This window comes from Podarcis gaigeae (genome assembly GCF_964106915.1).
Source record: "Podarcis gaigeae genome assembly, chromosome: 8".
NCBI classification, from domain to species: Eukaryota; Metazoa; Chordata; class Lepidosauria; order Squamata; family Lacertidae; genus Podarcis; species Podarcis gaigeae.
Window position 1 is genome coordinate 54,612,107 of NC_139684.1, and position 16,907 is coordinate 54,629,013.

At 48.0% G+C, this 16,907-nt stretch overlaps 2 protein-coding genes across 5 annotated transcripts in view; one reads left to right on the top strand and one right to left on the bottom strand.

Moving 5' to 3' along the window:
* The first annotated feature begins 909 nt into the window (after nucleotides 1-909).
* LOC310850657 (uncharacterized protein) lies at nucleotides 910-8,503 on the top strand. The gene is made up of 4 exons (XM_083752306.1): nucleotides 910-1,151; nucleotides 4,495-4,621; nucleotides 5,490-5,707; nucleotides 8,054-8,503. Exons 2-4 carry the CDS (start codon nucleotides 4,604-4,606, stop codon nucleotides 8,163-8,165), a joined length of 348 nt encoding a protein of 115 aa, XP_083608432.1. The 5' UTR covers nucleotides 910-1,151; nucleotides 4,495-4,603; the 3' UTR covers nucleotides 8,166-8,503.
* Nucleotides 8,504-11,490: 2,987 nt separating this feature from the next.
* The window catches only part of WDR59 (WD repeat domain 59), a 42,348-nt gene continuing 36,931 nt past the window's right edge, over nucleotides 11,491-16,907 (bottom strand). For all 4 annotated transcript variants that reach the window (XM_083751407.1, XM_083751406.1, XM_083751405.1 and 1 more), the window contains 5 exons: nucleotides 15,697-15,835; nucleotides 15,530-15,602; nucleotides 14,919-15,042; nucleotides 13,295-13,437; nucleotides 11,491-12,887 (listed from right to left, as the gene is read on the bottom strand). In XM_083751407.1, the coding sequence (XP_083607533.1) occupies nucleotides 12,652-12,887; nucleotides 13,295-13,437; nucleotides 14,919-15,042; nucleotides 15,530-15,602; nucleotides 15,697-15,835 (715 nt within the window). In that variant the 3' untranslated portion in view covers nucleotides 11,491-12,651. The remainder of the gene's footprint in view (nucleotides 12,888-13,294; nucleotides 13,438-14,918; nucleotides 15,043-15,529; nucleotides 15,603-15,696; nucleotides 15,836-16,907) is intronic.

The following is a 16,907-nucleotide window of genomic DNA, read 5'->3' on the forward strand; positions in this document are numbered from 1 at the left end:
CACTCAATATCCAAAAAACCAAAGTGCACAAAACAACCCCTCTGCAGCACCACAAATCCAACTTAATGGTGTAATGTTGGAAAGTGTCAATCACATTTCCTACCTGGGCAGCTATCTTTCCACAAGGGCCGACATCGATGTCGAAATCCAGCATCGCCTGAGCTCTGTGAGTGCAGCTTTCTCCTGATTGAAGTGCAGAGTGTTTGAGGACTGGAACATTAGCAGGGAGACCAAAATGCTTGTTTACAAAGCTATTGTACTACCAACTTTATTGTGGGCTTGTGAAACATGGACCACTTATAAATGCCATCTCCAGCTTCTCGAAAGATCCCATCAACGGTGTCTCCGAAAAATTCTACACATCACTCGGGAAGACAGGCAAACTAATGTTCAGTGTACTGGAAGAAGCAAAAGATCACCAGTGTTGAAGCAAGGATTCTTCAACATCAACTTCGTTGGACTGGTCATGTTATGCGGATGCCTGTTTATCATCTTACAAAGCAACTACTCTATTCCCAATTTAAGACAACAAAAACAGTGGACAACAAAAGAGGCTTAAAGCTCTCTCAAGGCAAATCTTAAAAAAAAAAAGTAGTATAAACATTGACAACTGGGAAACACTGACCTGTGAGCGCTCCTACTGGAGAACAGCCTTTACCAGAGGTGTCATGGACTTTGAAGAAGCACAAACTTAGGGTGACAAGGAGAAACGAGCTAAGAGCTAAAAGACAAGTTTGACAAATCCTCACTGTGATGAACTCCTGCCTTGTAACCTATGTTCCCACTGTGGAAGGAGTGTGGATCCCGAATTGGCCTCCACAGTCACTTACGGACTCACTGTTAAAACCGTGATCATGGAAGACGATCTTACTCAGCCATGAGTAATAGCCACAGAAAACACCTTTAAATGAGAACTTGAACAATACTCCCTGGAGTGATTATTTACTGTAGTGCAGTAGACTTTCCTGAAAACATCATGCAATTTAAAGGTTGACAAACCTGATTTCTTCATCAAAATCCTGTAGGTGATCAGAAGGGGAAAGCAAAACTGCCTGGTAGAATTTGTGTCTGCTTTGTCAGCGCAACACCATTGTCTGAGGCCACATCAAAAATGTTGCCATCTGCGCCTGCTTCACTTCTGTCTGGACCAGGTATAAGAACAGGGGAAATCAGAGAGGGGTTCGGATCTAGCTGCCCACATGGCATGCTAGTTTTCTTGGTGCAGGGAAATATAGGGTTGCACCCAATGTCTGTCATACTCAGAGCCACTGAAATAAAAGGATATGAATAACGTGGTCTCATCAATTAGACAACTAACATTTGACCCCCTTTTTCTGTACCTATTTATGTATGTTTGGACTTGAGGGATAAATGAATCAGTCAGTTTTAAGCTCTCGCATTTCTTTTTCACCAATGTATGCATTTTTCTGGTCAAACTGCACCACAAAATTTGGAGAACTGTGAATTTTGAAGGACAGCTGTGTTTCAGATCATGTGTTGGCATGAGAAGAGTGGATCCGGTAGTCTTGCATTAAACTAAAAAAAAAAAAAAAAAAGCCTTCCTCCCATTCGTGAGGAGCCTCCCCTCCCTATGGAGGATCACTCTCCATGCATCCAGTCAAGTGGGCTGTAGTCAGTAGAAGATGTCACACAATAAGGCTGCACTCCTAACACCCACTCACCTGAGAATATACCCCACTGCATTCAAGAGGATTTACAGAAAACAAACAGGCACAGTGGTACCTCGGGTTAGGAACTTAATTCGTTCTGGAGTTCCGTTCATAACCCGAAACTGTTCTTCACATGAAGCACCACTTTAGCTAATGGGGCCTCCCACTGCCGCTGCGCCACTATCATGTGATTTCTCTTCTCATTCTGAAGCAAAGTTTTTAACCCAAGGTACTATTTCTGGGTTAGCAGAGTCTGTAACCTGAATCGTCTGTAACCTGAGGTACCACTGTATAGGTTTGTGGTGAAAAACCTGCTAGTCTTCAAGGCATCATAAAAGTTCCCATAAAAAGTCATGTGCCTCCTTTACAAATTCTCATCTCACCTGTCTTGTAAAGTTCTTGTGAAATGGGCTTCAACATGACAGAAGAAATTTCTCTGTTTGATTTCATCTTTTTGTGCGTTGATACTGTTTTCATTCTGAAGTTGATGTGTGGGGGGGTTTTTTGGGGGGCAGAATTTCTGTTTCTCTTGAGGTTTTGCCATATGTCGTTCAAATATGCCTATCTCTGTGTGTGCATCTGCATGCATGCACATAAATCTCTCTTCTCTTTGTGGTCATGTATTTCTTTTCCTGGATACCGATAACCTGATGCTCCACCTTCAGACACACCACTCTGCCTGACATCCCGATGATGGAGGAAATCTGCCACCATAGCATTTGTTGGCACAGTGAATGTGTATCACAATTAACTACACAATGGCATAGGTCCCTTCCTGGGGCTCTTCTTCCTCGGTCACAAGCCCCTCCACTGACATGTTCTGTCCTCAGCTGTATCTGTTGCCAGTCCCTCTGAAAAATAAATAAATACTGCCCCCACCCTGAGTGCACAACAAGACAGAAGGACGCTCTGCAAGGTAGCTCTTTCTGCATCCAGTCGATTGCCAAAGACAAGGCCCTTTTCACCCAAGTTGCAGTGTGAGGTGGGACATGCTATGGATGATGTTGACAGCTACTGGTAAAATACCTGCAAGGTTTCCCCGAGAAGCATATTTTTCATTATTCTTAAATACTGATGCTCTCTGAAGAGCACGTTAGGAACTCTACGGTGCTTAGAAATGTCCAACAGATTTATTATCTGAAGCAGCTTTCTGCAACACGGTGCCCTCCAGAAGTTTTGGACTTCAACTCCCAGCAACTCCATGAGCACAAAAGCACTCTCGCCTCCTCTTTTTTCTAGCAAACTGGTATTTGGAAGCATTATTGCCTTCAACTGTGGAAGCAGAGCATGGCCATCGTGGCTAGTAGCTCTCAAAAGCCTTCTCCTCCATGAATTTGTCTAGCCCTATTTTAAAGGCATCCTAGGTGGTGGCCATCACTTAAGGCAACTGTAAGCCATCTTGCTTGGTGCTTTTGTGAAGGTGCCATGGGTTATTCTTATTTAGGTTGCTTCTAGATGGGTACAGTATTTATGGTGGAATGGGAGCTACTCATGCATGCAAGTCTCTCTTTTTTTCCTTAATAAAAAAAGCTGCATTCACACAATGTCAGAGGCATCAAAACACCAGTCTGTTCCCCCCCCTCTCTCCCACACCCAACCACACCAATTTTATCCAGATTTATTCCTTTCTGGGGGAAATCCCACACCCTCCAACATTCCTCAGATGAAAACAGGGACATTTCTCACTCCCCACCCCCAGCTGACCCTCCTCAAGCCCCTACTCTTTTGTCAACCCACATCCAGCAAGGAAGGATGAATGCCACCACCACTTCACCAATGGGACACAGCACACATGCCCTCCATTGTCCTGAAAATGCCTCTTAATTCTGATTTTATTTTATTCTTTGGTTGGTTTACAAAAAGAAAAACAAACACCAATAAACAAATTTTGGAAAGGGGCAAGATTAGATGCAGACACACAAAGGTTTTGTGTCTCTTAAATCAAAACTCCTTGAACTCTGCTCCGCTTCCCGTCCAGGGCCTTCTGCCTGCTCCTCAGAGCTAGTGCATCATGCGAGGCTGGGCCTTGCCAGCAGAAGCCTCTCCTCCTCCTCCTCCGCTCTCCAGCAGCCGCTACAAACTGCCCAAAGGGAGGAGAGGCCAAGGAGAGACAACAGGATGTTCCCTTCGCAGCTGCCACTGTGGCGCTGGTGGAGAAAATAGGAACATTCCAGGATCAAATCAGAAGCAGGGATGGCTTTCGTAAATCTGGGAATGTGCCTGGAAAATAGGGACACGTGAGAGAGTATGAAACGCAGTCTGTCCATTACCAATAATCCACTTACATATCAAGCACCCATCTAGAAGGATCCTTAGCAACTATTTGGTGTCCTATGCTATTGCTCCTTTTATTATCCATTTCTGCTGGCTTTTAATTCCTGCATCTTGTTAGCTGCTTTGGGGGACTAATGGCTGAACAATGACAAGTACTGGTGCCCTTGTGTTGCTGTCGTTGCTTTGTGCTAATGGACCAATGTGGCTATCTATGTTTGATCTCTGAGCCTCAGAGTGTTTTGTCTTGTTTTCAATTTTGGCTCAGCAGTATAAATGCCGTAAGCCCAACTCACATCCCTTATTTGCAGAAGCCCTACTTTCTTGCTGCCGCTCTTCCTAGGCCCAACTCTCTCTTTGTGAGAGCACAATGGCGGCCAATAATTAATTGATTGCTTTTCCTGGCTGCCTCCGCCCTCTGGGTAAGATGAGCCAGCAGAGGCAGGCACAGGCACTGCTTAGAGAAACTTGACCAGGGATGAGGTCACTGGAACGGGGCAAGGGGGTGGGCAGCAGGCACAGCTCAGCCTGTATCCTTTGGTTTCCGGCACAGCACTGGTGCATCCCTATAAAGCTGGCCAGTGACAGGACTCTCAAGGGCTGAGCAGCTAATCAACCTCACAGACACCTCTTGGGACCACCTCTTCTGCTTCGGAAGACATATGGCCACTTTTGTCCCGGTAAGAAACAATCCAGCTGTGCCCATTGATTTACTTACTCCATTTGTGGACCACCTTTCCCCCCAGAATGGTATCTGCACCTAGTGCTTATAATCTAAAATGTTGCTAAGGTGCAACAGGATCAAAGAACTCAGCTAGTACATAGAATCCCGGGATTGTACTGCTGGAAGGGAGCCCAAGGCTCATCTAGTCCAAACCCCACAGTACAAGAATCACAGCTAAACTGATCACCAGCATGTTTTATATAAGGAGAGAAGGGCCTCCGTGGGAAGCTGTCTCAATGTGAAGACATCTCTTACAAGATGGAGTTAAGATTTTTGCAGTGCATAGCTAAACTATGGCCCTCACTCCCCCAGGAGGCAGTGATGGTCACCAACCTAGATAGCTTTAAAAGATTATTAGATGAATTCATGGAGAAGAAGGCTATTGACTGCTGGCCGTGATAGCCATGCCCTGCTTCCACAGTTGGAGGCAGCAATGCTTCTGAATACCAGTTGCTGGAGACGTAGGAGAGGTGAGGGCTCATGTGCTCTTGCAGATTTCCCACAGGCATCTGGTTGGCCGCTGTGAGATCAGGATGCTGGAGCAGAGGGGCCTTTGGCTTCGTCCAGCATGTTTTAATGATGTTCTTTAAATGGTACGGCAATACTGAAAGTAAAGGATGCTAACCAACAGGAGCCGGCAGAGAAGATTGCAAAGAGATTCTGGCTAAAACATATACACCTTATATTTACGGACTAAAGAGCCACCACCAAATAGGCTAGACTTACCTAATCCGATGAAACGTGCAACTTGGTGAACCTGCTCTGGGGCAGCCTCTCGACTGACGCTAACCTGCTTTGCCTTTCTCCCCTCTTTGCGCCCTCAGTACGCCTCCTGCTATGGGAACAAGCAAGCGGTGCAGCTCCTGGGCAGAAACAGCTACTTCTCCCTCTTTGCCAACCCGCCTTGCCTCATCAGCCAGCGGCAGCGGCTGGCATGCCAGGCCCCAGAAATGACTCTGCGGCAGATCAGCAAGCTGATCCGCGTCCTAAGGCAGCTGAACCTCCGGGACGCCAAGGGGAAAAAACTGCCTGAAGCACAGAGGTGAGCAAACCAGGGCAAAGGGAAACAAAGATAGCTGCCAAAGTCCGTTAGAGAACTGGGGCATGGGGAAATCTCTGTAGACTGAAATACCAGTGTTCTCCAATGGTTAAGTGTGTCAGGTGAGGACCTGGGAGACCAGGGTTTGAATCCCCACATGGTCATGAAGCTCACTGGGTGACCTTGGGGGGTTGGTCACTGTCTCTCAGCCTAGGCCACCTCACAGGGTTGTTGTGGGGGATTGAATGGGGAGAGAACCATGTATGCCCCTTGAGCTCCTTGGAGAAAAAGGTGTATAAATCTAATTGATTAATCCATCGAGAACAGGCCACCAAGTCAGATGGCATAATTTCAGGGAAACTGGGAAGACCCTTGGGTGGGAACTGCCCTACCCCATACCCTCGAGGCAGCAGGCATCGGAGCAGCTATGGTCCCATGCCTTCTCTCAGCCTTCCTAAATGAAGCTCTTTATCCCTCACACCAGGGAGCAGCTGGAATAGGCCAATTCATTCATTCATAGCCGGGGGGGGGGGGGGTAGCAGCCTTCCAGCATCCCAGGCAGTTTGCTGTTTAAAGGTTCTACCCACATGCAATCTTGGTTCTAGATCTGTCCTGAGTAAGCAGCTACTCTAGAGCTGGGGAAGGGGGCTGAGAGGGAGAAAACATTTTTTCCTAGGGTGGCTGTGTGTTGCACTTTACAAATGATAGCCCTCTGTTTGAAGGTATCCTCTTTCTCAGTGACTCCCACAACTTTTGGGTGGCCCTGCCCCTTGGCTCCATAAACTCACCCTCCGTGCCCCAACCTTACCCTGTGAAAGCCCTTGTTCAGAATAGCAGTGTGTACAACCTTTAATTACTTGCATATTCAAAATCAAATTAAAACTGTTTTAAGTTTCATTAAGTCGACAAAACTAATGAACCTGATGCCATGATCAATGTACACCTCCACCACACCCCTGGCTCTTAGGGTCCTCCTAAGTAATCCCAGCACCCCCCCAAGGGGTAGCACCGCCCCCTTTGGGACCCACTGCTCTGTTTGAGGGGACCACTGGGTGGTCCAGTTTTCCATCTTGTTAACATACACCTTCAGCTTATTGGCCCTCATTCAGCCCTTGGCCTGGAATCTGAATGGAGAGGTGGAGCTGGGTGGCACCAACAGACTGCTGTAACTGCGCACTTTCTGATTCAGTTTAGTCCAGCCCCCAAACTCCCTGCCCTCCACCCCCCAGATCCAGGAAAAAAATCAGCAGGCCTAGGCTTCAGCCCTAGTATGGAGCCATTTCAAAAAACTGCTCAGGAAACCAGCCTGATAGTATTGACTGAAGACGTCTCACAGCACAGAAAGCAGCAAAAAAAGAGAGGTGGTGTTGGAATTAAGTTCAGCCAGGGAGCTCATTATAGGGGACACTGTATCCATATAGGGGAGAAACTGAGGTAAGTTAGGCTGAGAGGCAGTGACTGCCCCGAGGGCACCCAGTGGGCTTTGTGGCCAAGCGAGGATTTGAACCCTGGTCTCCCAGGTCCTTGTTGCTTTGAGTTCACCTTTATGGGAAAAGGCAGTTGTTTTATTTATTAAGCAACAAAACAATGGGTACAACAGCTTTCCCACTCCTACAGTTTTCCCTGCTTTTCAAGTAAGTTGAAATACTGCCTGCAAGAAATTAAACTAGATGCACCCACTCACATCTGAAGCTGCCAGTCTCTTATGTCAGAGCTCTCCTGCTTCTTTGAAGTGATTTGGCTCATTCCAGTATGGAGTGGTGGTGATGAGAAATACGGCAATTGCTGGAGTTTTGCCTATGGTGCAGCTGCTGTAAAGGAATAGCAGCCTCAGCCTAGAGATGGGGAATTGGCAGCCTTCCCAGTTTTTGTTGGACTACAACTGCCATCATCCCTGACCACACTGGCTGCAGCTGATGGGATTTGAAGTCCCACAACATGGCCCCTGCCTTAGATGGCTTGGCTGGATAAGATGCATACCTCCACCTTTTAAGATAACTCCTTACAAAGCAGCTTGGAAAAATGGGGGAAAGATGGTGGTGCAATGGTCGTTCCAGATATTATGGGACAACAACTCCCATCATCCCTGACTTCTGGCCAGGCTGATGGGAGTTGGAGTTCAGTGACATCTGCAGGGCTGCAAATTCGTCAGCGCTTCCGTAAGAAAAAGAGGCAAACCTAGCCACCACTTAGAGGTCATTACATACCTAAGGCTCCTTTCCCAAAGAGAGCATCAAGTGTCTGGTGGAAAGGACAATGTCTTAATGCTCTTGATGCCCAGGAATCCTACACTAGTTTGCCCAGCTGTGCCTGCAGGCTTCCAACCCAACTGCCTTGCTTGCCTTCCAGGAGCCGTTCAAGCAGCTCTTCCATGGAATCACAGCAGTCCCGGACTTCGGACCAGCACTGCCTGTCCTGCTTCCATTCAAGACGCAATTCTGGTCCACCTTGTGTCGGGTGAAGAGCCAAGACAGCCCAGAGGCCGACCTGAAAGAGAATGACCTCGACATCCATCTGCCTGCGTTACCTCCTTCCACTCCCCCCCCCAAAAAAAAATATAGGTGAGGTTACATTCAGGACAGCAAACAAACAGGAAGTCCTGTGGCACTTGCAAGACCCTGGCTGTGACCCTGCAATGCAGCCCCCACACCCCCTGCCTTGTTTGTAGGGCTGTTGTGCTCAGCAAGAAGAATGTGCAGCTACTGCTGCAGCCAGCAAGAAAAGGAAGGTTAACCCCGCCCCCCAAGCATTTCCCATTTAGAATGAAAGAAATGGAGTAAATAGATTTACCCGTGCAGATGCAGGAAATAAAGGTTGAGTCTCTAATGGCTGCTCTGAGTGAATGTGTTGTTTTGTGCCAGGAGCCACCATGGGTGATGCATGTTTGGGAGGGCAGGAAGGAGTGACGGGTCCTGCCCAACTATCCTCAATCTCTTCACCACTCAGATATGAACACCTAACCATGTTTTCCCCAGTGTCCTAAAACTGTGACCCCCCAGTCAGGCAGATTGGTGTGATACCTTATAGCAGGACCAGCTAAGACACTGCAAAATAGAAGGCACCTTTTCTGGTTCCCCAATACAAGGGGGGGGGGGGCGGATGTGTTCTGGTGGCGGGGGGGGGGGGGATAGTCTTCAGTTGGCAATATAGGTGGGAACATCATGCAGACTTAGTTATGCAAGGCCAGCCTTCACCAACCTGCTGCCCTCTGGGTGTTTTAGACTACAAGTCCCATCAGCCCCAGGGGAAACCAATATCTGAGTTACTACAGCTCAGATTTTGGGGGAGGGGTACGCGAGTCCTGGGCGCAGAAGCTGAAGGTATTTCCAGGATCATAATCAAGCCAAAATCCATTGCTTGCTTAGAGATTCTAGGTCATAGAATCATCAAACTGTGGACTTGGAAGGGACCCAAAGGGCCATCCTGCAATGCAGGAATCAATATCAACTATCCTACCTGTTGCTCTCACTCAGTCGGCTCCACATCAATCACCCCTGAGCATCAGCCTTACTCATCACCCTTGTCAAAGCACCTGTTGATGCCTCTGTGACACGAGCACTCACAGATGCACACTGCAGAGAGATCCCTTCAGCTCAGCCCCTTTTTCCAGACCGTTAGATACATGGAGACCAGCAAGGCACGTATACCAAATCCCCATGGCACCTCCAGTTGCCTGCTTACTGGAACACCCTGGCATTCCTGCCTCTTGGCCAGTGCGGAAAACCTGAAGAAAGCCAACATTTTTTTTAAGTGTGTGCCATCCTTGGAGCAGAGCAACCAGATCTGCAATCTCATCTTCTCCAGACACACACAAAGTATCAACAATACTCCCTCACTTGCAACGACAAGTGTGACTGAGATCCAGTTTCCCACAGACCAGCAGCAATTGGGGAGCAAGCGTTTCTTCTTGGGCGATTTGCTGCTGCCACCTGGTGATGACAGGAACAGCTGACATTTGATGCAAAGCCCAGTAGCACACACAAATGGTACAAGGATCCCCCGCTCCTCTTTGAGTTGTGTTGGGGGTTTCAAAGAAGTGTGAGAGACATGCAACACACTCTTCTGTGTCTTGTCCAAAAAGAGTGCAAGGCAGTGACACACTGTCCCCTTGGATGAGGCCTGGAAACATGAGGCCCAGCACAGGCAGCACAAATGCCCACAGAATGTCCTGCGAGGTACAGTATCTGGCACCACTGACAGCGCAGCCCCCTACATGAAGACAGCCAAGAGAGCGCTGCATGCAGCCAAACTAGAGTCAGCACTTAAGGGAGGATGGGGAAAGGGACACACTGCAAGAGCTCAGCCCAGAGGAAGACTGAGCCGCACAAATAATACAAATGAGGTTAAAAATGCTAACACCAAACTCTGGGTTTCTATACGGAACCCATTTTTAGGCTCCTGTCTGAGGTGATGCCAAGTCAGAGGAAATATACTTTCCCACATACAAAAATAGTAACTTGTCAATTTGGGAGCAGGAACGGGGACACACGGATCCAGTCTGCAAATAACTCAAAGCCAAACCATAGCTTCACACACAAACACAGGGTCATATGGCCTTTGCTCCTCCTCTGGTCCTGCTGCTGTAAGCTGCTTTGGATTTGCATGTAATCTGAAAACAGGCATCATGATTTGTCTTTTCTAGACCATGGGTAGGCAAACTAAGGCCTCGGGGCCAGATGCGGCCCAATCGCCTTCTCAATCCGGCCCGTGGATGGTCCGGGAATCAGTGTGTTTTTACATGAGTAGAATGTGTCCTTTTATTTAAAATGCATCTCTGGGTTAATTGTGGGGCATAGGAATTTGTTCATTTTTCCCCAAAAAAATATTTTCCGGCCCCCCACAAGGTCTGAGGGACAGTGGACTGGTCCCCTGCTGAAAAAGTTTGAGGACCCCTGCTAGACAAACCATGACCTGTAACCCCAGGAACAAATCTTGCTTAGTTTGTCTGCAGACAAAACCACAAGCTCAGGTTCAAATGACGAAGAAAGCCAAACTGTGGCTTAGCTTACAGCGGGACTGGAGGAGCAAAGGAGTTGGCAGGCTCATGTGTTCATGCTAAGTGGTGGTTTGGCTTCATGTTTTGTGTGAATTGAGCCATGCATAGGAATGTAAAAGGCAGAGAGCACCTGTAAATTGAAACTGGCTGTTACTAGTTCTTGTCTAAAAAAGGTAAAGGTAAAGGTACCCCTGCCCGTACGGGCCAGTCGTGTCCGACTCTGGGGATGCGTGCTCATCTCGCTCTAGAGGCTATGAGCTGGCGCCGTCTGAAGACACTTCCGGGTCATGTGGCCAGCGTGACGAAGCTGCAGCTGGCGAGCCAGCACCAGCGCAGCACACGGAAACACCGTTTACCCTCCCGCTATAAAGCGGTCCCTATTTATCTACTTGCACTTAAGAGTGCTTTCGAACTGCTAGGTGGGCAGGAGCTGGGACCGAACAACGGGAGCTCACCCCGCCACAGGGATTCGAACCACCGACCATACGATCGGCAAGTCCTAAGCGCTGAGATTTTACCCACAGCGCCACCCGCATCTTGTCTAAAAGCCTTCCACAATCTTGGTTTAGCTGCCATGATGATGTCACAGGCACCTAGCAAGAACATCAGGCCTGCCATGGGCAAGTTGCCCTCCTCAGCCTAATTTACAATATTTTTTTAGTACAATGCCATGCATTTGGCAGCTCAATAATAAAGGCAGCACAGAGAAATCCACCACAAAGCAGAAATATGAGCGTTCACTAACTGAGTGCAAGACAGTTTGCAAGCAGTGATGACAAAGCAAGACAGCTTTATAAAATGTTCTCATTTTATTACAGAATATACACAAATACACTTCCTGAACTACAAGGCTGGAAAAGAACCATGTAGGCAGTGTCCATGCACTAAGTTGGCTCAGCTAGCCTGACGGTCAAAGCCCCAGACAGCAGACAGAAGAACTCCACTCAGGCTCCCATTTCCATCCGCCAAGGAATCAGGGCACCTGCTGGCCAGAGGGGAGCCTCTTTCTTCGCCCTTCCCTTTGGGCCGGAATGCATTTTGGCAAGAAAAAATACTGATCTTTGAGTCCTGAAATCACTACTGCAAAGTCGGTGGCTGGTGCTGCTCCTTGCAGCTGTTCTTAGACCCTCTTGGCCTTACAGAATCCACACCAGAATTGGCAGGCCACTGACTCCAGTCCTGCAATGGGTGGCAGGTCCTCAAGGAGTGCAAGAGGCGCAGCCAAGCAAAAAGGTCACTGAGGTAGGCCCAGAAGTAACAGCCTTTTATAAAACGAAAAGGAGGGGAAAGGGAGCGAATCAAACAGGCCACGCATCTCTAGAAATGAAGCCATGCCCAATTCTCAGATGGAGAGAGAGAAGAAATCCAGTTGAGAGCTTTCTGTTCGATGCTCACAGAAATGATTATGCTGCACTCTGTGCACAAGGGACTCTTCAGCCAACCCAGCCTGTCAAGGTTTGTGCATCTTCCCCCTTTCTCTCTCTGCTAACTTTGATACTTCTGTTTGTGTAGTACAGGGAGCTTCATGAGGGCAAGGAATGGTAGTTCAGGGGGAAGTGGATCACAACACAGTTCCCGGTGTGCTGCAAATTTCTCAAGTATCCAGCAAATGCATTTGATTTGTTCCTCATCTCCAGACTGACTGCAAGGCCTGTAATCCCTCCATCCCTCTCCAATGATTGTCTTTTGCAAATAACAGACTCTTTCCCTGCACTTCAGGGAAGATACTCTGCTGAAACAGGAAGCCCTCCAGGAGCTTATGGGATGCTCATGGACCACAAGCCATCTCACCCAAATGTCTGCTGGCAGAGTGCTGCATCAACCCATCAGCAACTAAGACAACTGGCCACTCCTCCTGAAAGCAACATGGGAAGACAGCAGCCTCTCTGCTTCCCAAGAGTGGCCCAACAGAGATCACATGTGGACAAATTCAGGCTCCAACGATGCTTGGTCAGAAAGTGCTCTCCAGCAAGCAGTGGCACCCACAGCCTGTGGGACACACTTCCTGAGTGCGGAACCACTCCATCATGTGGCTGGTGTGTCCTCCATGCCCGCAAGTCAGGCAGAAGTTGGAAGAGCCTCGGACTGCCACGTGGCAAATGGCACACTGGAACGCAAAGCCCTTGCAGAGGGCACACTGAACGCCACGCACTTCGCTGCGGCAGTGGCTGCAGTAGACTCCAAACTCTGCAAGGAGAGAAAGAAAGGAGAAGCGGTGGAGAAGTTATTGGAAGGGCTCTTGCAAGCAAGGCTGCACCTGCAGGGAAAAGGCTGGCAAATCAGAAAGCTAGGATCTGGAAGCCAGCATGTTACTAACACCACCACCGTGGGCTCTTTGGTTTTGCCTTCTTTTCATTCTGCCAGAGGGCATCTCAACAGAAGAAGCTAAAAAGCCCCCTCTGGCAAATATCGCATTAACCAAAGTAGGAAGACTCTCTGCTCCCATGGTTCAATTTGGTAGGAGGGAGAGAGGAAAGAGAGGCTACCCAGTCCAAGGACAATTTCTGTGGGAAGGAAACCCAGGACCTTCTTGCACGCACAGCATCTACTTTTCCACTGAGTTCTATAGTTCCTCCATTGAGGTTTCCACTCACCAATCCCCTTGTGTGGGTCAGGGGGGCAAGAGACAAACTTGAGAACTTCCGCCCGCTTCTCTCGCAGGCCCCAGCGGTAAAGGATTTCTCCGTAGCACTTCTTAAAGTCATCAAACTGCTGGGTGTTGGCTGGGTCCAGAAGCCTGGAGAAAGATCACAGAGTCCTCATCTCCACATACAATGAAGTCAAAGGGCACCTGAGCGCCTTTGTCCCAGGCTAGCAAAGGCTGGCATTTACTCACAGTCACTGCATGGTACCACCTCTGCACCTCTCTTCCCTTTGTCCCCGCCCTCCAAATAAAATTCAGATTGTGTGCTCTTAGGGGCAGGGACCTATCTGATTTTGTTTTGTGTTTATGTAGGTTTTTCTGTATGTTCCAAGTTACCTAGATGGGCTTTGCTTCATGCTGCTGCTTTTTATTCTTCTCAGTTTTGTATGTTTGTAGTACACAGTATTATCGTAGTACAGTGGAACCTAGGTTTTCTATCATAATCCATTTCGGAAGACCGTTCAACTTCCAAAACATTCAAAAACCAAGGATCAAAGGGTGGTTGGCAAAATCAATTGAAAAAATGGGGAAACACGCCTTGGAAGCCGTTCAACTTCCGAGGCACGTTAAAAAACGGAAGCAATTACTTCTGGGTTTTCAGCGTTCTGGTTCTGAATTGTTCGGCTTCCGAGACGCTCGAAAGCTGAGGTTCTACTGTATGTGCCTCTGTAGGTCAAACAGTTAAGAAAAGTGGCTCACAAAGAATAAAACTTTCTAAAGTTGGGAGGAAGAGGCAGAGGAGAATGATTGAGAACGCATGTTCATGTAAAGTAGAGAGTAACTTTTATCTTGGCAATAGTTTGCAGAAATATAAAATTGTAGAGCTGAATAATGTAATAGATAGACACAGCATTCAAGGAGCACAGTGCTGGCCACCAGCTGTATCAGTGTGAAGGAGGAGAGCACCAGGGCTTTTCCTCCTCAGGTTTGGCAAGATCCCTCCAAAGAGAAAACTGTGCACAAACATCTCAGCATTTAAAACAGCCTTTCCCAAGCTCATGGGCGTAGGCAGGGGGAGCCAGGGAGACAGCTGCCCCCTCCCACACTCAATCAAAATCAATCGAAATCTGAGGTTCTGCTTCCCTAACAGAAGCCTGTCCCCCCCCCAAAAAAAACCAATCATGGCTACACTCATGCCCAAGTTCATGCTCTCCAAATGCTGGCTGGGGTGCAGCTTGAGGAAGGATAACTTAAAACTTGAATAATATTGTTGGTGGGAGATTGGCATGGAAGATTTAAAAAGAAACGAAAACATGAGGACCTCAAAAATAAATGTGTGTGTTGATATTCCAGCTCCCTGGCAGACCAAAACGACCTGCTGGCTCAGCTGCACTCCCCAGTTAAACCAAGAGCTAGCCTGGAGTTCCAAAGGTTCCCCACTTCCCACCCCTGCCTCAGCCTAACGGCACTCTAGGAGGGAACAGGAAATGCTAAAAAAAAAATAGGAATGCAGAGCCAATGGGAATGCAGTTGATTTGAAGCTCAGTTCACCTCCCTTGCGGCATCACATTGAACCAAGGACACCAGAAAGTTTTCTGCCACCCTCCCTCCCACGCCTGACCACCCTTCTGTACCTTTTGTTCTTGTCATGCTGATCCTTCTCCCGATCCCGGTGGTCAGTGAATGCCAAGTTCCCAAGGCGGAAGTCGTCAGGTGAAGACTCGCCCCAGGCTGGTATGTGGTCCAATTCTTTGCTGGCTGCAGGAGGTCAAAGGGTGGATACAAGATGGTGGCAGCTCACAGAGGGCTGTGCTGGTGGAGATGGGAGTTTTGGACTAGGACCTAGGAGACCAGGGTTCGATCCCCATGAAGCTCACTAGGTCGCTTTGGGCCAGTCACTGCCTCTCATTGTGAATTAAGGCCAAGTCGCCCAAGAGCTGGGCTTGGGTAGTCAATGGGAAGTGCTTCGCACAATTGTGTTCAATTGCCCTTTTGAAAGCAGATTTGCCAAGTGCAAAGCGACAACCCAAATTTATTTTTGATTTTAAAATCCCACTTGTAATGCACTCTGGGTTCTCAAAGTGGCTCACAATTATTAAGTCCCCAAAGTACAAAGGAAAAGACCCAGATATAAAAACCTAAGCTTTCTTTTAATTATCTGAACAAAGAGGGCTGGGAGGTGATCTTCCAAGATGCCAAAATCTCTTCCTATTGGATATTTCAGAGCTGACAGCAGTGCACTCACCTATGTTCCAGCTGCTGGTGCTGAGTCCAGGGTCTGACATGCTGGAACAGGAGCCAGAGGAGGTAAAGCTGGGCTGTTGGGAAACAAGAGGGAAGTTGCATCACTGGAAGAACTGACCTTGACTGGTCCTTTTGGGGAAAGCAGTCAGAGGAGGAGTCTACCCGTACATATCGGCTGTGGCTGGAAGAGCGTTGAGGAAAGAATCCCACAGGAATCAGGGCTCCCTGTGGCCTGGACTGGGCTTCAAAGACGCTGCACAGCATGGCCAGAGTCTGCACGTCATGGAGCCGGCAATAGTGGGCCACCCTAGGAAGGGGAGGGAAAGAGAAGACTGGATAGACCAATGGCCACTCACGCACACAAGGCTCAAAGCAGAGATGGGGGCCACCTGCCCCCAAAGAAAAAATAATTCAGATTTGGCAACCCAACGTCTTAGAGGAAAATATCATGTAGATATAAACCATTATTTGCTTTGCCCTCAACAAAACCAAAGAGGAGGCAAACAAGTGCTCCAAAGCAGAATTCCTGCTTAGCATTACCACCAGCAGGTTTGGGGATATCACATTCTTCATACTTCCCAATGTTTCTTGGGTTTTTCTTTGTAGCAAAAAAGGGGTCTTCACTTGGTTTTGCTTTTATTTGCAAAGGAAAAGGTGAGAGAACCAGGATGCTGAATTTTTGTGCCTGATTTCAGATTTACTTTGCAAAGTATACAAAGCTTGGACTAAAACAAAGACCAAAACCCCCACAAACACTGCCTGGCTGAGAGACACACCTTTTTTCCCCTCAAGTCTCTATGGTTTTATAGGTCACCATATTTGCAAAAGAAGATGGGCTGGGGAGCCTTGGGAAACATAAACACCATCCAATGAGATCCTGGATGATCTACAATTTGAAAAGGAACACACTGGTGCTTCAAGCCATAACAAAAAGCGAAGTAATTTCTTGTGAGTGTGTATTTTTAATTGAGAACAAAATATGACTGACAAGGGATACCACAGATGAAGGGATTGGGAACATGTGGCCCTCCCGAAGTGGTTGCACTACAACTCCCATCAGCCCCAGCCAGCATGGCCAATGATCACGGGTGATGGGAACTGTAGTCTCCCTGCATCTGGCAGACCACAGATTCCCTACCCAGCTGTGAGAGAGGATAATGAAGTGTTGCATGGCATAGCAAAATAACTCTCTCTCCCTCCCTCTGTCATAATAGGAGAACCGAGAGACATCCAACGAAACCAATTGCAAAAATATTCAGGGCAGACCGATAGGATTTATTTACACCACAACATAATACTTATGGGATTACCTGCCCACAGCACATGTTAGGTAGGGCTGAGGGAGCTGCAGCCAAAGCAGAGATTCCTGATGACCTCAA

Excerpts from the sequence above, each read along its gene's own strand:
- LOC310850657 (XM_083752306.1), top strand. Across the intron at positions 5,708-8,053 it reads AAACTGCCTGAAGCACAGAG|GAGCCGTTCAAGCAGCTCTT; the intron begins GTGAGCAAACCA and ends CTTGCCTTCCAG.